The sequence below is a fragment of the Myxocyprinus asiaticus genome, chromosome 4, assembly GCF_019703515.2.
Source record: "Myxocyprinus asiaticus isolate MX2 ecotype Aquarium Trade chromosome 4, UBuf_Myxa_2, whole genome shotgun sequence".
Taxonomy (NCBI): Eukaryota; Metazoa; Chordata; class Actinopteri; order Cypriniformes; family Catostomidae; genus Myxocyprinus; species Myxocyprinus asiaticus.
The window spans coordinates 58,222,270-58,245,576 of NC_059347.1; the positions used below are offsets into that span (position 1 = coordinate 58,222,270).

Genomic DNA, 23,307 nt, shown 5'->3' on the forward strand with positions numbered 1-23,307 from the left:
AGGGTGTTTGTGGGACTCTGAACACAATAAACACACTGCATTGATGCCCATATAATGTATGTTAGTATGTATATATGCGTGAAAATAGTATCTGCCACTATTTGCACTGGGGTGTAAATAGCATATAGGCTACCATTATTTGCAACGGTGCAAATAGCATCTGCCTAAATTATCTGGGTTGTGTAAAAGTAATGCAGGTATATTCACAAATGCTTATTCACTGGTAGAATAGAAGAAGAAAAAAAAGAGTATTTGCCATCGTTCATTGTGTTTTTGTTTTAGTTTAACTTCTTTTGTATTTTGTTTCCAACTTGAATGAGTGACACGTCATAATAACGAATGCCCAACTCGGATGTAAGAGTTTGCCAAGTGCACTTGAAGGCAGCAAATGTGATTGCTCACAAATGTTCTTGGTGGTTGCCATGGTGTTGCTAGGACATTTTGACTGGTTGCTTACTTGCCCAAGTCAAAAGAGCATGTGTTTGTTTACATCCCTAATCCTAAGTATGAACTATAGTGATAGTGATGCTTTCCTTACTCCAAACTCCACAAACTAATATACTCCTCTTCTATAAAACAGTACAACAGTCATTCTATATAGAGTCTGTGTGCAGCTGTGATTGGAGAAAACATTCAACTGATTATACAGTACAAGTCACTATTCACGACAGAAAGTGCATTTAAGAACTGCAGGCGAACTCACAGCCTGTCTCTAAGATTCTTTCTAACACGTTTTTGTCACCGTTAACACAAACACCCAAGTCCATGCTGTTCATACAGACTGATCACACTGAATTCTGCAACAGTAGGTCAAAAGTTCTTCAGCTGTAATCGCTCTGAGCTTACCAGAATTCTAATTACTGCCCCCAGTGGCCGAAGTAGGAAGTGTGTGTGTGAAATGTCCACAGAGTGGCGCCAAAAGCGAGTTGTGTTTTTAGCTGTAAATAATAAAATATTGTGAACAGAAATGCAGGGTCATTCTGTTTCAACTTAACCAGAGGTTCAAAAATTATTATTTTTTTTTTTTGGTCAATGTAAAAATGATAATGTAAGCCAAAATGTTGGGATCTCTAGGATTTATGGTCTATGACGACCACACACTGTGCTTTTTTAGGGCAGAAAAAGAATAGGACAAAAAAAATCAGTACAAATACAGTAGTTTCAGCACCTTTGGTGTTTCGACCTTCCAGAGCTTTGCAGATGTACATTTCTGAAATCCAAACACTAGATATAGGTCGCATGCGTTGCTTATTTTTAATAATAGTGTATTTCTGGACTGTTTTTTTATGTAAACAAATAAAGGTAAATTTCTAGTTTCATCATTATTCAGACCTTTGTTTTGTTGGACAAGAAAAACTAGCTTCATACCACATGACCAAAACTGGCTTTCAACCTTAGAAAATGGGTCAAATTTAACAATTTACACATGGAGCCATATTGTGAACCCCAGATCTCTGGGATTTAACCATTCAGGGCCATAAACATGGAGATACAAAAAGACATTTTTTATCATAACCAGAATCTATATGGATATTAAGATATCTTAAATACTTCTGGAGTTATAGACACTCCAACTTTGGAAAAACAACACAAACATTTTTTTTTATTTATTTATTTTTTTATATTTGGACTGGCTCCTTTGGCATATGATGCAACAAGTGGCGCTGAAGTCTACTTATTTTAGAAAAATACCTACCAATCTCTATGTAAAAATAAAATAAAGATGCTGCCACCTTTCTAAGGTTATTTTTTTTAAACCTGTACTTTACAAAATCATTGGTGAAAATTGTCATTTTGACTACCCTCTACAAAATAATGGATTACTCAGTAAATATTGATCCATGGCATTTCATATTTTGGCTTTCATTATAAATTATGTTAATCTTCTTCTGGAAAAGTATTACGAACATGAGGGTGAGAAAATAATGACAGCATTTTCATTTTTGGGTGAACTATTCCTTTAAGAAAGTAAATAGGGTAAATGCTGATTTCATGTTGACTTTAAGAGTACAGCACCAGTCCTCAGATTTTCTCTTTTAAATCTATGCCCTCTCTCTACTTTGCACTGCTGTTTGTTTGACACACAACACAAACTGGGCAGCAAGACAGACGGCTTTACCTAATGGCTTTTTAATGGGCTGCTAGGTTTCTTGTGTCTCTGAGCTGATGGCCACCACTTATCCTAAACACACTAACACACACTCAGACACACACGCACGACATACAAACCGAGTCGCTCCCACACTGTCTTGTCTCCTGAAAGCCTGAAAGTGACTTGGAAAGCTCACTCCACTAACAATGTCCCACAGACTGGAGTCACACCGTGAACACTAATTCCATTACCGACTCATAAACCTCTCTGCAAAGACCAGGACACCAGACAGACACTCTCTAATTTCATAACTCAACATTATGACACTCTTTCACACTCACGGAAATGAGATACTTGTTATTGTTACAACAGAGCGATGAACATAAGATTTGTTATTCCGTGCCTATAAAGGTATATACAGATTATATACAATATATTTATTTATACTTTATATATTGCAGCACAAGTTTGCTGAAAAGCACTAAACTACACAACTTAAAATGTGCAAAAACTAAACCCCACAAAAATCATATTATAGAAAAAAAAAACAAGGCATCATATGCACGAAACCACATCTCTGATTCTTTTATCAGTAGCGAACTGCTATAAAGCTTTTCATAAGGAAAGACCTGTTATTTCCATTAGAAATAGACTGAACATCTACCTACCTACATAACCATTAGGCATGATACTGAATGAATAAAAATAAAAATAAAAAAAATAATATATATATATATATATATATATATATATATATATATATATATATATATATATATATATATATATAAACACAAAAGTATGTATAGACTAGGAGAAGTGGCAGCTTGCAGGGAAATAAATGTGATAGTCTACATACAACTTTATAAAAGACACACTGATGCCTAACCAACAAGAGTTCCAGTGAAATAATGTAAGTGCAATAATTACAGAGGCCATCTATACCTAGACACTGTATAAAAACAAATGCCTTGGCAGGCTTAATAGCCTAACCACTTTTGGCCTACCTTTTGACGCATCTTTACGTTGTTGAGGGGGCTGCTTATTCGAAGGCATCGGGACTTGCAAAGATGACAGCGAGAGTGAACAGAGATTCTGTGCACCTCATATTTAATATTTAGGACATTTATTTCAGTGACATCTATCAGGGAATAGGAATAATTTCTCAGGTGGTATTTTGAGGTATTGTCTTCAGTCTGTTTTTAATGCTGGGGTCACATCTCACAGAGAGTTTTAACCTTTCCAAAGCATGAGGTTCCAAGATTAAGGCATGACTTTCTGTAAAGCTGCTTTGGAATGATGTGTATCTTGAAAAGCACTAAACATCCTAATCACTTTCTCTGTCTTTGAGGGGAGATCTCCTGTTTTGTGCACATCATGACAATGTCCAGTACTAATTTGACTAATTCTGTTGTCCAATCATCTTTTTAAAATATAAATAAAACCACTTAAAACTATTGTTTGCTTTGTCTATTTGCCATGCTCGCACTGATACTTACCGACAGAATGAGACTAGTTTATTTCCTAATATTAAACATAATTCTAACAGAACATACTACACAGGAGGAAACATGTATTCATACAGTAGTTTGTCCACCGGTCTTGGAGGTCCAAACTTTAAAGCCCTTTATGTACTTGACCTTAGATATACAGTGCAATGACTTATGAGCACAGGTTACTGTTACTACTGTAATATTGTGTTTGTAAGGTGATGATGTGTAATTTTAAAAGAAAAACAACAATTTTATTTTGGCACATAGCACAGTGTTGCTGTGTTCCACCTCACTGCTGTTTATAATGTCGGTGCTGCCTTTTTGAGAGGTTTGACTTCCTCCATAGCGATTTAAACTGGAAAATTCTCCCATCGTATGGACACTGATGCACGCGTGCGCATGCCAGATATACAGTAGATTAGAGCAGATCATTGGCGCAAGTTGTTCCGTTACATTCGCATGAAAAACAAGCTGTGTTGCAGACGCCTTTTGTGTGTATAAAGTGCTGAACACAATATAATCATTTAAATGGCCTTGGCAGTCAGACAGTTTCAATATGGGAACCATGGCATGTTCTTTCCCCGCTGTCCGCAAACCGGTCTGAATAGACCAGTTGACAAACACTGGCCTAGGTCTAGTGTGGGTGGGCCTTAGCTACCCGTGGCTACACGCCTGCTTAGCATACTGTAGACGTGTCTAGTTGAATAGTATTTTAATGTGAATCAAATTTGAGAGATATAGCAGAGGGCAAGATTTTCAATCAATAACAACTTTCAGATTTCAGTCTGTTCCACATACATGTGATTGAAGCTTGACAGTACATGGTTACCATATGCGTTCATTATATGGAAAATAACAGTCGTCAAAATTTCTCCCTTCGTGTTCAACAGAAGAAAAAAAAACATACCTGTTAGTTAAATGATAATAGAATTTTCATTTTTATGTGAACTATTCCTTTAAAGAAATATTCCAGGTTCAATACAAGTTAAGCTCAATCAACAGCATTTGTGACATAATGTTGAACTCGACCCTCCTTTCTATAAAAAAAATACATAAAAATCTGGGTTTGCGTGAGCCACTTACAATGGAAGTGAATGGGGGCCAATCCATAAATGTTAAAATCCTCACTGTTTTTAAAGTATAACCACAAGACGTGAACAATATGCATGTTAACATGATTTTAGTGTGATAAAATTGCTTACTAACCTTTTCTGTGTAAAGTTAATCCAATTTTTTAAAATTTGTTGCCATGACAATGTAACGCCATAAACCCTAAAACCCAAAATAATCGCAAAAGCGATGATATAAACAACTTAACAGCTCAAATAATACATGAGTTTTAACAGAAGGATTAATGTAAGTGCTTTAATAAAATTAAAAGCTTCACATTTCTGCCTTTAAACCTTCCAAAATTTGGCCCCATTGACTTCCAATGTAAGTGCCTCACTGTAACCTTGAGTTTTGCTCTTTTATATATACAGAAAATTATTAATTTTTTTCAAAATTAATTTTTGTGAATTGTCAATTGAGCTTAACTTGTATTGAACCTGGTATATGAATTTAACAATTCAGAATGTCAGTCACATAAACTGCTATAATCAGAGTATAGTCAAAACAACACAATAGTTCCACAGTACTTAACATAAAGAGCCTATTTTTAGAAACGCAAGATTAAAATGCATTTAAATACCCCTTCCTATAAAGGGTGAAATACAATTTAAAATACAAATCACTTGACCACCTTGGCACATATTGGCAACATGTAAATAGGCTTCTAATGACTTTAAATATTAATAAGTGTTTTCATAAATCAGTTAAGCACACATGCATGGAAAACTAAAGCTGTCTGTGTATCCCTGAGATCCTGGAGTCTTTGAGTGGAATCTAAGCGCTCCCGCTGGGATCAGAGCGCACTGACGGCATTCCAGCGTTGCGCATAGCAACTTAAACTGCGACTTATTTTTGGTCTTTGCGCCGTTAAGAATACGTGTCTAAATTTACAAAACAATAACAATTGCATGCTTGCTTGATAAATGACCTACCCAGGCTGATGGCCAGCGTTAGTAACAAACGAGGTGTGCATTTAACGGAACAGTTTATTGCATAAAACTAAATAAATTAATAATCTCCTCTCCGACACTCTTGTTGTCAACATCTAAAATAGGCATATATAAATAAGTATAAAATGCAAATCTATAAACATATTTGCAAAAGAAAAAAGTAGGCTATAAAAATAAATAGGCTATAACAAATAAACTGTTAGAGTATGTAAGTGACCAACCTATTTAAGTTATGCATGACTGTGGTTTTGCGGTCTTAAATAAACTCCCTGGAGCCGATGGGATCTCACAATATCGGGTTGGTGGTCTTTGGTGATCTTACCTTGTGCGTCAACAATTTGGAGCCGAATCCACAATAAGAGCGACTGTAGCACTAATCCCAATCCAAATCTGTGAGAACGTCCGTTTTCCCCCATGACTTTGGAGTTTGGAAACTCCTCAGCGTGGAAATATTCGTTCCCTCTTCGGGTTTGTTCAGCAGAGACGCAAGAACAGCTGTGGTGGTGAACGGAGGACCGACGCCGTCGCACGCCCTGGTGCTTCGCGAACAGACCGAGTTCTACGTGTGCTCTCCACGGGGAGAGCAGAGGAAGGTCCCGGGAGGAGACGAGCGGTAACGGAGGTGAGGAGCGATGCGCCGCCGCCCTCTAGCTCTCATCTATGCGCTCTCTCCAAAGGCGCACACACGCATTGCGCGTTCGGCTTCTCTCGTTTGCATAAGTTGGTCATTAGTTCAGCAAGCGCACTCATTCACTGTATGATGATGTATTTAGCCTCTCTGGATATGTTCAGATGAGACTGAGACCGTCTTTAATGTTCCAACATCCAGCAGCATGCATGCGCGCCGGGCGCTCGCCGAAAATAAGCAGCGTGAGTCCCGTTTCTCGGTTTAACCCGCATCCACATGCCCGCCTCTGCCCTCCTTCGGCTGCTGCGAACACTAGGACCGGATTAACTGACGGATCTCTTCAGTCTTCAGATTTTGCACTGTAATTTTTGTATTTTTTCATTTTTAAATGCAGTTGTTACTTTAGCTATATCTGACCTCCCTTTTGTCGGTACCTTGTGTAGCCATATTAAGTAATATATTTGATTTTAATAAAACTAATTAGCCTAATTTAAATCTTTATGATTTTACAGTTAAAGTTAAAAAGTGTATAGACTACTAAATGTTAATACTACATTTCACATAAGGAATGTTTCATCAGTGTCAGATCATGCAGGTAATGAATGAGCTCATTTTTCAGTTTCAGTCATGAAAGCTCTCTGAAAGATTTAGCATGTTAATGTGGGTATGACATGTTAGGAAATTGGTCTTGGCGCACTAGATTTGCTACGCTGTTGCTGTAGAGCAAGTACAGAGATGTGTTACTGCTACACTATATAGAAAAAAATCACAGTAAAAAAATTTACAGTAAAATACCGGCAGCTGTGGTTACCAGAAATTTACCATAAAAATACATTGACCATCAGGGGTGCATTAACACACGGGCTTATACAGGCTGAAGCCCAGGGGCCAACAACTCCCATGGGGCCCAGCGGGAGGAGCGCTTTTAAACGCTTTCATCTGGAGACACGGTTGTTGACATGGTGACAGTTCACAAGCATTAAAGGCGTCCATGTAGTGCTTGTTCAGTGCTCAGCAGTTGCACCCCCACAACAACTTGAAGGGGGCCTCAGCGGACCAGTGAGCCCATGTGCCCAGAGGAACCTTAAGTGCCCCAGGTGACCATGTTTCAGGCTTTATGGGGTGTAATTTTGATGCCTGTAGATATTACAGTTCACTAACGTTTATAGTATGAAATGATATAAAACTTAATATACTAACCTTCTGGAACTATAAAAGTCTGCTTTTCACTTACAGATATATTGTTAATTACTGACTGTAGTTACTATAAAAAGCCACATTTTGACTTAAAGTTCATCAAGAGTTGCCCTTCCAGGAGCAATGACCAGTACATGTAGAGACAGTGCACAATTGTACTCACACAAACACAAAACACCATCAGGGTAACCCATGTTACACTATAATAGTGCGATAAACATGAACTAAACTATATAAAATAGAACATAGAACACCCCAATGTACATAACTGATAAATAAGAAACGTAACTATTCCTATAAAATATAATGAAATGTGATGGGTCAAGCAGGGACATCTGGGAACGCCCAATTATTGTTTTTTACCGTAATTTTAACAATAGTTTACCGTAAAAGTAAACTATGTATTGTCTTGCTGAAAATAATATACATTTACCATTAATTATATGGTAAAATCATACTTTTTACTTCTAAAAAATGTAACTTTACAATATTTTACTGTAAAACTACATGTATTGATCTGTTAAATATATTAGCATTTTTAACTGTATATGTTTGAGGTAACTACCTGTGTGGCGAGCAGGGTGGGTCCGAGCGGAGTCTGGGCAGAGCGAGGCCGGGAAGATAAGCAGTGAATGAGTTCCACCTGTGTGCCACACCAGTCTCGCATTCCAGTGAGGGGAGGCGGGAGTATTTAGGGAGAGGAGACAGCGGCAGACGAGAGAGAGAGACACATGAAGCTGTGTGTGTGTGTGTGTGTGTGTGTGTGTGTTTGGCGTGGCTGCGGGAAGCAGCATGTGAAGTTGTTTTATGTTATGTGTAAGAAATAAATGTCTACGTGTTAGTCAAGCCGGTCCCAGCTTCCTCCTTTCCCATGCATTCCTTGAACTTCGTTACACTGGTGCCGAAACCCTGGAAGGAGGAAGGATGCGCTGACATGGAGTCCTCGCTGCTGCCATCCGGCAGGAGAAGGAGGTGCCATTGCTGTCCACCAGGTGATGGGGCAGTCGCTGCCGTCTGCCAGGAGCCGGAGGATCCACTGCCATCTGCCGGGAAGCAAAGGTGCCATTTCCGTCCACCAGGAAATGGAGGACTTGCTGCTTTCCACCAGGGGGTGGAGGAGTGGCTGAGGACCAGTCGACAGTGTGTCTGGGGCCGGCGAGCCCGTCTATCTCTCCTTTCTCTCTTTCCTCTCTTTGCTTTCTTCTCTCCCTCTCTATAACCCCAACCTTCCTGTTCCCACTCCCAGGTACGAGTGGGTCAGACCCAGAGACCATCCTGATGCGCTGATGCTCCCTCCCTAGAAATTTAGAAATTTCTAGGGAGGGAATTCCCCGGCCTGAGTTTGGCGATGGGGTTATGTGTCAAGCAGGGCAGGGCCAAGCGGCGTCTGGAGAGACCGAGGCCGGGAAAATAAGTGGTGAATGAGTTCCACCTGTGTGCCACACCAGTCTCGCGTTCCAGTGAGAGGCAGTGAGAGATTTGTTTTTACAGAGTATAAAACACACAGACATACTGATTTAAGCATGCTGCTGCTGGACAGTTAATCCTACAACAAAAAAGGGAAGCTGCACAAAATTAATAACACATACACAAAACACAACCCCCCAAACAAACAGATCTAACACCAAGACTTGTGTACTGCTGCTGTTCCGAAGAGCCATGTGTACTGAGTGTATGCCAGCTGGGTGTGCCTCTGCCACAGGCCAATGGCATAATGCAAATTAACTAAATTTCTATGTGTGCCTGGGCCTGTTTGGTCGAATGGCTTAAATGGCTAGTGACCTAACTCATAATGTGTACCTGGACCAGGAAAGCCCAGAGCTTATTTAACTATTGACTAAGACTGTGTGCCAGCCAGATTTGGCTAAGGTTTACCCTGTTAAAGACGTGCTTCTATGTGTCATGGACAAAAGCAGACCTTACTGTGCAAGCTGATAGAAGAAAAGCCCCAGCAAACCACCTGAGCAAATACTGTAGCATTTTCAGAGAAAAACTCACAGTGTGCTGCAGTAAACTGGCGTGTCTGCAAAACTGAGCAATTTCCTGTAAATGTTAGACAAAGAGAGAGACACAAGCTGATTGGCTACCCAATTACACAAAGGATAAAAGGATAAATCAGCTTATACCATTCGAGCCGATTGGTTTAACATGTCACATGTGAGCAAGCTAACAGATAAGAAGCTCAAAGAACTTATAAGCTTGTGCCACATAGAGTTTCATCAGAATCAGAATCAGAATGAGCTTTATTGCCAAGTATGCTTACACATACAAGGAATTTGTCTTGGTGACAGGAGCTTCCAGTACACATCAATACAAAAACAGCAACAAGACATAGATAACAATAAAAAATAACAAATAAAAACGAATTATACACATACGTTGGCTGAACTTTGGTCATTAGCCCGATAAAGTGTAAGGTTATGTAAACTTGTTCTTTTATCAGGAAAGATCAAAAACTATTTAAGCAAAATCTGACCTGCAAACGAAACCTAGATTTTTTTTTACCCGTTACCTCAATTTCGCTCTGCATGTAAACACTGTTTTGGCAGCTTTTTCTGCGTGCTGTGTTTACATTTTCGCAGGAAAAACTAATAATTTAAAATCTCACACAAACATATTTTTTATGCATTGTCGGGTCTTTAGAATTAACTAATTTGTGATCACCATATTGTGTGCATGTAGTGAACTTAATATTTCTGCAACAGTTAAGTAAAAGTAATACTGCAAGTTAGCCAGAGCGCGCCAAGTAGACGACATTTGCCTGAAGATGTTACTATACACTAGCAACAGTAGGCCACTTGAGCGCTTTCTGTTACAATCAGTATCAAAGATACATTCATAGTCAAAACAAAAGTACTATATTTTTCAATATTTGATGCTTTAGAACTGGACTTACACATGATAAGTAACTTACATTACACCCTATTATTTTAAAAAAATCTTTAAGACAGTTTACACAAAAATTTGTTTTAGCCTATTTTTAAGATTTATGCAATTCAGTTTCATAACAAAATTCCATTAAATTGAATTGTGTAACGTTTAACAAAATAAAATGAATACAACTTAAAATATTATTATTTTTTCAATTGTATTTTATTAAAGATTACTCAGTTTAATCTGATTGAATTTTGTTATGAAATTGAAATGCGTAAATCTTTTGAGTATACATTTTGATAACTGTGCTAGTGGTAGTGTTTCGCTTGCGTGAGATAAGCCACAATGCATTACACTCTAAAATTCATGGTAGTTGTTACATTTTGATTCCATGGGTATTTCTCAGTGTAGGGTTTTTCAATTTCTGAGTTAATTTCTGTATAGACACATAGTTTAAAGGCTACAAAAAATTATTTATAATTTTACTGAAAAAGATGACGTTCATTTAACCCTATACTACTGTATATGTGGCATGTTGACACAATGGGAATTTGCTATTAAACAGAATATTTAACAAAACATGACCTGTAAAAATATGAAACCATTGTTTTGATCATCAGAAGTCAAATAATTGAATACAATTACAACACGTAAAACACACTTAACAACCTTCCCAATATACTGTATATGTGACAGCTTGCTCCAACCTGACTTAAAAAAAAAAAAAAAAAAAAAAAAAAACATTTGTTTAAAATCTTCAGAATTTTTTTTGGGTTTAAATCTACTTTTATTATAAAAAGTTGACCCTTGCATTAATGCGTCTCAGTGTGGTTTACATATATATATATATATTGTATATACAGTTTGTGATTTGCACTGCCTAACTGTCACAGGGCCAGTGTCTAAAGATAGTTATACAACAAGCATAATGATCGAATTATAGTATTCAATGGGAAAATTCAACAGCCAGTGAAAGTAAAGGTGGCATGTCAATCACATGCTATTATAAAACCAGTCAATCATCACTAACTGATGTTGTTGTGGCATGCACCAGCAAGTGTATACTTGTAGATGCTGATATGTTTTTATCTATGGGTAACACTTTATTATAACTTCTGTTAATAACAAACATGCTGGCTTTATACGTATAATGCTAAACAGATAAATTGTTGATGTATTCAAATAGTCATGAAATGTCATTAACCTTTTTATTTCATATATACTCTATGTATATATATATATATATATATATATATATATATATATATATATATATATACATATAAATGGTTGTAAATGGACTGTAATTGGTAGCATTAGTAGTAGTAGTTTATATTTAAATGTAGATCAACTACTATGTAATAATGTTACATTATTATATTTAATAATGCTAGTCAATGATTTTAATTTATCATAATGTGTTTCCCATCGCTGTTAACTGATGCTGTCAATTCACAGCAAAATAAATAGATTTTATTCCAATGCAGAATCCAAAGAAAATAATCCAACCACATGGAGGATATGGTACACAAGATGCTTCACTCTTGGCCATGTTAAATTTGTGTGCATTTAATAGACAGAAAGATGTGCACTGGATTCCAGTGAACAAATCTTTTTGCCAGCTAGTAGAATACAGTGATATATCACTTGTGGCATCACACCTGAAAAATCCAATTGAGATGAACAATATGCAGGCAAACGCACACACACTTAAACAAACACAATCTCCAGATAGCCCATCTGTGCCAGCGTTATCGGTACATTCAATTCAACATGGCCATAACCGAGTCAGTGCCGCTGTTGTGGAGATAATTCAGTTACTGCAGTGATCTGATCACACTCAGTTTCTCTGGGCTAGAAGTCAATCCCAGCATCCATAACCCCAGCAGTTCCCAAAAATACACCCTCAAAGGTTTCAGGACAACAAGTATGCATCAGGGAAGCGAGAGGATTCTGCTGCTCTACGGCTTTAAGAGTAGAGACACAAGAGTAGCTAACTTTGGAGAGTAGCTAACTAAAAGTAGTGACAGCAACTAACTTCACAACATTTTCAGTAGCATGATAGTAACTGTTTGACAAGACATTATATATATGGGTGTTTTGGGCACTTTCATGTCCCAGCAGTTGATTTTTATTAAAACTAACAGATTTCAACATTTTCCTTTATATATATATATATATATATGACATAGAAACTTTTTACCAGTTCTTCATAATTTATTTTTGGTACTTTTCAAATGCTTTTCATGCATAGATTTGATTGTTTTAGCCTTGTCCCAGACCCAAACTTTCAGTATTAAACTATGAAAATGCATTATAAAAATGCAAATTATTATATGTTTAAAACCATGATCATCTAAACAAAGAGTGAAACAAACAAACAATTTCAATAGATATTGTGTGAAAATTATTTCTATGCATTTTTCAAAAATGACGTCTGTACCACATTGTGTCGTTATTTCCACCACCAAACAGTTTGCCCCAAATAAAGTTCTTTCAAAAGTTAGTGTACTTGTTCACCACGGTGAAATGGTGTCAGTGAAGAGCATGCTTGAGATAAAATACAAGACAAGTGATTTTTGAAGAAAACAAATAAAAGGCAAGGTAAAAATCACTTGTGAGCACAATATTTGTATTAGATGTCATTTCCAATCAAGCTGTAATTTTGTTACATTTTATAAATTATGTATTTGTATTTAGGATACATCAAATATTAGATACACTGAAAACCCTAATAAGTTGACTCTACTCAACGTGACCATATGGGACACAGATCCTTCGCTAATGGTGACATCACACGAAACAAAACAACATAAATAATACTATAAAAGAGTTATAACCTATATGAGTTCTTAATTACAACTATTTAAATGCCCCCATATGTTCCATTTGACCAAGGAAACATAATTAAATTATTCAAGCGCAAGGCATTATGGGTATTCCCCATAGCCTAATTTTTGTACTCAATAGTTTGAGTTATAAACACTTAAAATCTTAAAGGAATATTCTGGGTTCAATATAAATTAAGCTCAATCGACCACATTTGTGGCATAATGTTGATAACCACAAAAATTAGTTTTGACTTGTCCCTCCTTTTCTTTAAAAAAAAAAAAGAATCGAGGTCACAGTGAGGCACTTACAATGGAAGTGAATGTGGCCAATTTTTGGAGGGTTTAAAAGCTGAATTAGGAAGCTTATAATTTTATAAAAGCACTTACATTAATTATTCTGTTAAAAGTCATGTATTATTTGAGCTGTAAAGTCATTTTAGGATTTGTTGGCATTACATCGTCATGGCAATGAAGTTGTCAAATTGGCTATTACTTTATACAGAAAAGGTTAGTAAGTGATTTTATCACACTAAAATCATGTTTACACGTATAATGTTTATGTCTTGTGGCTATACTTTTGAAACCATGAGTATTTTAACATAAAAAATTGGCTCCATTGACATCCAGTTTAAGTGCCTCACTGGAACCCAGATTTTTGCTTTTTTTAAAGAAAAGCAGGGGCAAGTCAAAATTCATTTTTGTGGTAATCAATATTGTGCCACAAGTGCTGTCGATTGAGCTTAATTTGTATTGAACCCGGAATATTCCTTTAAGTCTATGGATTTTAAAGAAAAATAAGTTCAAGGAACTTACCCAAAACTTGACATTAATGTTTAATTAAGACAACATGTTTTTTTCCCCAGTAGGACAACATTAGGGTTTACCGTGTATGAAATTAGCCTTAACGAGACAAAGTAGTCTGCCATTTTATATCAAAAACCTTACAAATGGCATTTCCATTTATTGAATTCTATTAAACACAATACAGATTTTGAGATGTGCTGGAGATGAGACTGTGGTGGGAATCTTCATGACTTTCAGAAAAAATGACATAAAGCTCATCACAATGTGATGTATATATAGTATATACAATGTTGGAAATTGTTAGTGGACAAGTAAATAAAAAAGTTTTTTATTTTACAAGACTATCCAGTATATTTTTACAAGACTATATATTTTTACAAAACTATATTTAACAAGACTAGTCCACAGTGCTAAAAGTGCTGGAAGTTGATGAAACATCCGAATATAGCTTGCAGCTTGCTAAACTTCAGTTTCAAAGTAGCTTCCCCAACACTGGTTGGAATTACTCTGCAGCAAAACTCATCGTCTGACAGGCCCTCATCATTTTGTGATTGACATCCAGTTTGCTGAATCTGTGCGTAGCAGTGATACACAGTGCCCAGGGTTTGTGTGTGTGTGTGTGTGTGTGTGTGTGTTTGTGTATACTGAGTTTGAGATTTCTTTTTACAGTGACATCAGTACATTTAGCTTCAATACATAAGGCTGAATTGAGTCACCTTGAAGAAAATTACCTCCATAAAATGAGTTTGTGATTGGATTCACTCCCGTCACACACACACACACACACACACACACACACACACACACACCTCCTCTTTTGAGACATGGAGTTCAAGACCGGTTCTGGTTCTCTCTGTCTCACCCATGGGTCACATCAGTTCGCTTTCGGCACTAGACTTCATCAGCAAGACGGAGCTGTAATTTTAATGAAGCTGTGAGTACAGTCAGCACTGGGATCACTCGCACACGCTCGGATGATAATAAGACGTGTATGAGTTCATATATTCACATGTTTGCAGTTAAAGTGCCAATATGTTTGTCGTTGACCCAGCCAGTGGCGGTACAGGGAGTTACTTGGGATTTGTGCTGAAAAGCATGCAGGTTTAGACCTTGTCAAACTCTAAAATGTTAACGAAAATTATGGTGACAGGAAATTCTTGATAAAAAGTATTAAAGCTGAGGTGTGTAACTTTTTCACTGTTAAAATACTTGCTCCTATCCCAGCTTAAAGGTGCACTCAGTAATTCTAATCCAATACACTTTTTGTAAAATTCTGCAGATATCTCCTCACAGTCTGCTAGCTGTCCATTCTGTGGGTGGGCTGAAAAAATATATAGTATTTGTACACAGCCCTGGCTCTGTGGACAAAAGTGGATCAGATCGATCCACACAACACTACTCCAGCCAATCAGCAACAGGGGGTGGTTCTTGCGTGTGCACAGGATGGGGGGTGGGGGCAGAGCGAGAAAGTAATTCATTAGAAGAACGACGGCAAATCTGGCTGATGCGAACTTTCTAAACTCCAAGGAGGACAAATGGCTGAGAAACAGACCAAGAGAAAAAGGTCAGATGAATATAAACTAAAAAAGGATTATGATAAGTCGAGGGCTAGGAGCCGCATCAATATCGGTGAGGCTTTTCAGCGGTGGAGAGACCTCCGAGAGGTAAAAGGAATGAATTTGCGTGTATGAATTTGGGAGGTGGAGCTTCCAAAGGAGCACTGAAGGGAGGGATGTGTTTGTTTTGGCAGTTGAGTTCAAATATCAACAGTGTTTCTCAGGAATCGCTGAGTGCACCTTTAATATGCAGAGACAATTATAAGTAAGCCATTCATTGGTTCATTTTCTCAAAAACCATCAACTCTGTTTCTCTGTGGCGCTATTAAAATTTGTCTGTTTTGAGCAGCCTGTACAGCTCAACACAACAACATTGACTCGACCAATGGTGTGAGTTGGGGGCGGGACTATCTGTTTGTTTGATCACCAGCGGACGGGGGGCATATTCATAAAACTGTTGAAAAGAATGTTAATTTCTGCAATTCCGTTAAGTGGCACTAGTATTAGAAATTAGAAATTACACACGTCAAGATTTGCATGTTAACTTCCTATAGAACTCAATAGAAAAAGCAATATTTAAAACTGTTTGCCAAGGGAAGCATCACTATTTGTTTTGCTCATACTTTAGGGTTACCATGACTGCCAGGTCTCTACCAGGTCTCATTGAAACACATTACTATGCGTATATTTTTGCTAAATTATTTGTGTTTTTTGTTTGTTTTTTTAAATGAACACTAGGGGTGCTACAACAGCAATGGCTTTTATTCACTTTCACACAAATCACAAGTAAAATGGCAGACACTTACTTTTGCCTTGTTCCTCACACAATGCTATCTTATGACATCTAAACACTTTTATTATTTCGCATGACTTGTAAGGCAAAACATTTTAACTTTTGCAATACATAGCCAACTACATTTACATGCTTGTTCGAGTGCGATCAAATTGCGCGGTAGCTCAACTGATAGAGCGTTGCACTTGTGATGCAAAGAACGGGGTACGGGTCCTGAAGAGCACATGAGCCGAAAGTGTCATAGAATCACCACAAAATGAAGTTTTTTCTTCAGCAGTTGTGCTTTTCATCACACATTTGTTTTATATAAAACTATCGTTTAGGTTTAGGTTCAAGGTTTAGGGTAGGGAGGTAGGTTTTGTTGACTGAAACTCGATAGAGCATTAACCTTTGAAATCTAATCTGTTGTGGTGAAAATTTAACTTGCTTTTAGTGCCACTCACGCAGAACTGCCGTGATCTGTGCAAGGAGTTATGTAATATTTTGCAAAAATGTCGCCACAGTCAAGGTTTTTTTCATGAGATCAGGCTTGGATTTGAACAAACCCCTAACCATACGTATTAAACTTCAGCTTGTAACTCGTCTTTCATTGCTACAGACATGAATGATACCCCAAATCATGTTGCTTGTTGAGAAGAGGTGAGCTATTACTTTTCGAAGTGATCAAACTTATGATTTTTCCCTAGTTGATAATATAAAAAAAAAAATACCACAGGCTTACATTGAAGGAGGCACCCAAGCCTTACTGTAGCCAAACTCAATCTAAACAAAGCAATGTTTTGAAAGTGCCACAGTTTTACACTCTTCAGGAATAGCTTCCTTATAATTTTATTTGCACATTGATGAGAAAGTGACATTTCATGAGAAAGTATTTTAACATTGAAAAAAAATACTTTAACCTAGGGTGACCAGATTCCTGCTCATGGAATACAGGACAACCCCCTCCCAGCAAAAATGTAATTGATGTATCCTTACCTAGGCGCAGATCAATGCGAAGTAGAGGGTGCATCCGCATCTGTAACTGTTGTCACCTTGTACTTTTCGCTGGCAGCTATTTTTCTTAGTGTGCGCTTGTCTTTCAAGAGTTTAAAAAGCATTGCCTTCATGACTGTTTTTTTTTATTTTTTTATCCGGTGTCAATGCTACATTCATTAATGATAAAACACACTCCACAGATTCAGATGCCCCAAGCAGGCACAAAACAAATTCCACGACCTTGGCTAAGACTCCAAAGTTGATGGTCTTGCTCTCCAGCTCACGAAAAACGTCTGTCCATCTCTCAGACACGGCCGTCTTGTTCATGTTCCTCTCAGTGATGCGACGAGTGACAATGTTTTTCACGCAAGCCCACTCATCAAAGAGCGTGGTTTCGTCAATCAAACTGAGAGCGGGGATTCTGGAGTAGAAGTGTTTGAGGCTGCTCTGAATGTCTTTCCACTCTGGGATGTCTCTCAGTAGGGCCCACTCAAGTTTTTCTGTGTTCTCCAATGAATGGCTCCAATTTTGGAGGTAATCCACCGACACTGAATAGAAGTTTCTCACTGCATAAAAGAAATCATCCGCTCGCATGTCACCAGCTTCAACCAGGGCATCCAACTGCTTTTTAATGTCAGAGGGTATGAATGATTCCTCCTGCCTTGCCTGCAAGACTTTTCTCAGGTCATGAATGTGCTAAGCTATGGCCAGGCACAACAGAATGATAAGCAAAATGTCCTTCACTTGCATGCACCTTGTCAGATTCTGAACTTTGCTTCACAAAGAAATCGCTGACACTTGGTGTGGCACACTTACTTTTAGCAGCATCCACATGCTTTTTTTTTTGGTATGAACATGCTGGCCGATGTTGGTGCGGCCTCCATGGGCGATGGAAAAGCGGGCGCCACAAATCTCACACCTCACTTTACTAGGCTCTGTCTGTGACTCCTTTTTTAGGAATGTAAACTCTTTTTGAAGATCCTCATTAAATGTACATGCGCGCTTCTTTGACATTTTTCCAGCCGCAATTTCATCTGTGTGCTCTTTCAAACTGACTCTTCAATCAGTTCAGTAACTGGACGTCTATTGATAGGGGATTGTGATTGGATAGTTTAATCCATGTACTTCAATTAACATGGTGTGATTTTATTGGTTTTACAAGCCGTATCCTTGGCTACCTTTGATTAGAATACACACGTGACTAAGAAAGCCATATAGGCGATAGAGAAATTTTAGGTGAGGGGAAATATGGAACAAAATACGATTTTTTCAGAATAAGTCGGGACACTGGAAAAAGTACTTAAATATGGGACTGTCCTGGGCAATATGGGACTGTCCCAAGGAAAACAGGACGTCTGGCCACCCTACTTTAAACTCCTGTGACCCGAGCATGACTGCTGTGTGCATTTTCCATTTCCTTTTTTGATTTGTAACTAGTAGCACCTAATAAACAAGCAAATAATAATAATAATTTCTAGAGAAAATAGTTTTCCTAAAAATTTATGTCAGCATATGTGGACAGCGGGACTAAGTTGTGAAATTTGAAATAATACCAAGCTATACTACCACCCCTGGAGTCACGAGTTCAAATCCAGGGTGTGCTGAGTGACTCCAGCAAGGTCTCCAAAGCAACAAAATTGGCCAAACATGTCGAGCCGTCCAAACATCATCTGCAACCTGAAACTGAACTTTTGGTCGGATTTTAGGAGTGAATGCACTTGGCTGTGTAGAAAGCAATAGGATGCACCCTTGCTCCTTTGCTCCCTATTTAGTGAATGACTTAACCTCCAGTGTGCTGTCTGTTTGCACTGGTCTCACAACAGTTTGAATTGCACCTTATTTTCATCCTAACTCTATATAAAGCCTCTGAAAGCAAAATTTTCCAGCGTTTAGATGAATATGCATATATGTGGACATCATGTTTGTACGCCGACACTCGAAAAATGAATTAAAGCGGCATATCAAATGAAACTAGAGACCCAACTCTTTACAACCAAACAGGTTTCAATCAAAAATCTTAGTTGCATGATGCTATGCGAGTGGAAGCAGCCTAGTTGCAAGCTCCGCTTCACTTTGCTACATTTATCCTTTCAAACAAGATTACTCGGTGAGAACTGAATTAGTTTTGATTGTTAAACTGTGCTGGGAGTGTAGGATGTCGAAGAACTCGAAATTGTTGGCCTGTGGAGACATTAAAAAGCATTTACGGTCACACACGTCTGACGCCTCTCATGACCAAGATGGCAACGGTCCAGTTAGGAATGACAGCATGCCTCATGATGTAGGTCAAGATATTGCGAACATTTATGCAGCACTAACGAAAATCTTAACTCAGATGGAGGGCCTCATGGAAATATGTTGAGTGACCACATCTGTGGAGGCGAAACTTTCCACCTTGATCACAAGAATAGATGGGTTAAAAAGTGAATCAAGTTTCTGGAAGCGGCCGAGAAAGAGCTGCAGTCTAACCCACCGGCCACCAAAACTGATTTGGATCAGGTGTGGGGAAAAATTAGAGGACATGGAAAATCAAAGCAGACTTAATAATGTTCGTTTCGTTGGAATCTCCAAGAGAAAGGAAGGTCAAGATATGATCAAGTTCTTAGATGGACTCATTCCGAATTTGTTTGACACAGTGGGCCGTCATCTGGAAATAGAGTGTGCGCACAGAGCTCGGTCAGCTTCCCAAGCGGGTGACAGGCCCTGGTCCATTCTGGCAATATTCTTGCAGTTGGCAGACAGAGAATTTGTTTTACGTATGGCGAGGAATAAAGGCAAGTTGTGCTGGGAGGAGACTTTATTAACTTTATTAAAAATCGCTTCCTGTAAACACTGAATGCCTCACGTTGCTGTCGTGTGATCATCACTTTGGCGCATTCATGCGAGAATTCAGAAGTTCCGCTCTGTTTACCACAGAGGAACGTACTTCACGCAATAGTTAGGTCAATTCAAACAGCTACAGACAGCTGCCGGAAGTTCGATTTAAAGTTAAAAACTTTTTAATTTGCGAGTTTTTTTCACATAAACATATCGATTAACTTCAGAATACATCACTTAATCGACTGGAGTTGTGTGGATTACTTTGATGCTGCCTAAATATGCTTTTAGACCATCAAAAATTGGTGTCCATTCACTTGCATTGGATGAAGCTAAAAACCTGGGATACTTTCCTAAAAATCTTAAATCCCATTCTTGGATGGCCTGAGGGTGAGCAAATTATCAGCAAGTTTTCATTTTTGGGTGAACTATTTCTTTAAGAGGTTATGGGAAAGAGATTTGAACTTGGTATTGGAGGATGGGGAGTGGGAAAGAATTTAAAAAAAATGTAAAACTATGTCAAGGGATGCAAGAGTACACCTTATTCAGTTTAAGATCTTCCATCGTTTCTACTGGACTTCCTCTAGATTTTTAAGCTTGGTTTAGAAGACACACTTACCTGCCATGTCAGTTGGAGGATGGAGACATAGCCCATGCTCTATGGTTCTGTGCTAAGATTCAAGAATTCTGGGTAAGAGTCCAGAATTTTATCTGTGAGGCTTTAGATACTCAAGTTTCATTCTGCCCTAGACTATGTATATTGGGTGATGGGGCGGTTCTTAAAGTAAGTGATAAATATACAAAAAGCTGGGTCCAAACTAGTGTAATGATTGACAGACAGATACTTCTTAGAGGATGGAAGTCAAAAGGTGCTCCCTCATTTCAAGAATGGTTCACCGAATTTGGCAGGGAGTTGACATTTGAAAAGATGTCATATATGCGGCTTGGCAGATTAGATGCGTACAGGAACAAATGGGACAAGTACTTGACCTTTCTGGAAGGTTCTCAGTGAGGACCATGTGGAGAGAAACATGATTGTGTTTGAAATTGTTAATTGTACCCTTTGTGGAATTGTTCTTTTCTCTTTTTCTCTCTTTATTGATTGATTTTTATGTTTTTATTTTCTCAGTTATTATTGTTTTGTGTGTGTGTGTGTGTTTATATCTATGTAACTCAGGCTTGACCACAGGGATTTTTATTGAAGGTTATAGTGGGGTTTGGGATTGGGAGGGGGATAAAAGGGGTTAATTGTTGATTCTATTCATATATATTATGATTTATTTTGTGTTTTGTTGAAGAATCAATAAAAAATGTTAATCTGAAAAAAAAAATGAAAAAAAGTAAAGATTTCTTACCAGAGGCACTTTTGTTGGTGTTGCGCCCGTAGAAGCGCTTCACGGAAATCAACGTCATACTGTTGTGTGACGTGACGCAGTGCACCATAAATTTAACACTTAAATGACAATGTAGAGTGTTGTGAACAGTATTCAGTCGGTTTAAATTAATTTAAATAATGCACTGCGTATAGCGAAACTAAAATACAACGTCCACATATGAGGATAAAGGCGACAGATGATGAAAAACAGGATTTTTCTTGCTCTTTTGCATTAAAAAAGTTTGATTTGCTTTTTTAGATGTACTCTAACATTCACAAAGTGTAAAGCATTCCATTTATAAAAACTAAGCTGCAAAAATTGCTTTTTCATTAACATATATAACCACCCACATTTCAACACCTATTCAGTATTCAGCAATTTGACCCATCCTGATGAACTTCAGTGTGAACTACGCCAGTACGCCTAGATTAGCCAATCATAACAGGTCTCATTTACGTACAGAAGTCTTAAAGGAATATTCTGGGTTCAATACAAGTTGAGCTCAATCAACAGCATTTTATGTTGATTACCACAGCAAATAATTTTGACTCGTCCCTCCTTTTCTTTTAAAGAAGCAAAAATCGAGGTTACAGCGAGACCCTTACAATGAAAATCATGTCACCACACATACTGTTTACGTCTTGTGGCTATACTTTTGAAACAGTGAGTATTTTAACATTTACAGATTGTCCCAATTCACTTCCATTGTAAGTGCCTCACTGGAACCCAGATTTGTTTCCACAAATGCTGTCGATTGAGCTTAACTTGTATTGAACCCAGAATATTCCTTTATAAATACAGTAGTAATAGACGGGCACGAACTAAATTATGAAACTATGAACTAAATTACGTTTTTGGTGCAAGAAACCTTGGCTAACATCATAAGTGGATTTCTGAAAAACACAATGCTACAAAGATGTAAAATACATCCCTTTAAAGCCGAAACAAGTATATTGGCGAGTATAGCTGCAGTAACTGTGACACCAATAACATGCTCAGGAATCTGCTGTCTTTGTCAGAGTTACTGGATTTAATGAGACGTCTCAGAGAAAACTGCACAAACACGCCAACGCACACACACATTTGCCTGAAACATCAGTGGGTGATCAAAAGAAAACCTTTTTCCTTATCCTCATTTATTTTCTCATTTGCGTTTATCTCTCTCTCTCTTTCTCTCTCTTTCTTTCCATGCGCATGAGTTAGTATTTATTTGTGCGCTTGCTCTACACGTCGTCCTGTCAATAACGAGCTAGTTTTTATATCGACAGTAACCAAGCCTTTAAATGTCAAAATGGCTGTTACATTACAGTTTAATGCTTTGGCAATATTGTGAACACAGATTGTTAGGCTGGTCAATCACAGATTGATTGAAAACTAAATTGAGATTTGGAGAGAAGTGAAGCAAAGAAAGACAGAGAGCGTGAAATGCTTTGAAATTTGAACAGTTTCTGAAATGGAGTTGTGACTCACTGCTACAGATGGAAACATCCAACACACAAGGCACCTGGAGTTCAGAATACACAAATAAATAAAATAAATAAACATGGAAAAAGTACCAAACAAACATCTTAAAAGTAGTCAATATGCTTTGTGTGTTACATTTCAGACTGATCGCACATTGAGAATTCGGCAACAGAAGGTTGAAAGTTCTTCAGCTAAAATTGCTTTGTGCTTACCGAAATTCGAATCACTGGACGTGTTGTTGAAACGTCCACAGAGTGGCGCCAAAAGCGAGTTGTATTTTTATTTGTAAATTATGTAATATAGTTATCAGGAATGCATATTTTATTAACCATACCCACTAACCCAAA

The 23,307-nt window shown here is 37.8% G+C and overlaps 2 protein-coding genes across 5 annotated transcripts in view; both read right to left on the reverse strand.

The window, feature by feature from the left end:
- LOC127440002 (netrin receptor UNC5C-like) overlaps positions 1 to 6,526 on the reverse strand; it is a 232,031-nt gene extending 225,505 nt beyond the window's left edge. Inside the window, exon 1 of the mRNA XM_051696358.1 lies at positions 5,968 to 6,526. Within this exon, the coding sequence (XP_051552318.1) occupies positions 5,968 to 6,061 (94 nt within the window). The 5' untranslated portion in view covers positions 6,062 to 6,526. The remainder of the gene's footprint in view (positions 1 to 5,967) is intronic.
- LOC127440017 (NAD-dependent malic enzyme, mitochondrial-like) overlaps positions 1 to 23,307 on the reverse strand; it is a 714,514-nt gene that overhangs the window by 501,960 nt on the left and 189,247 nt on the right. The gene's annotated exons all lie outside the window — the stretch shown is intronic.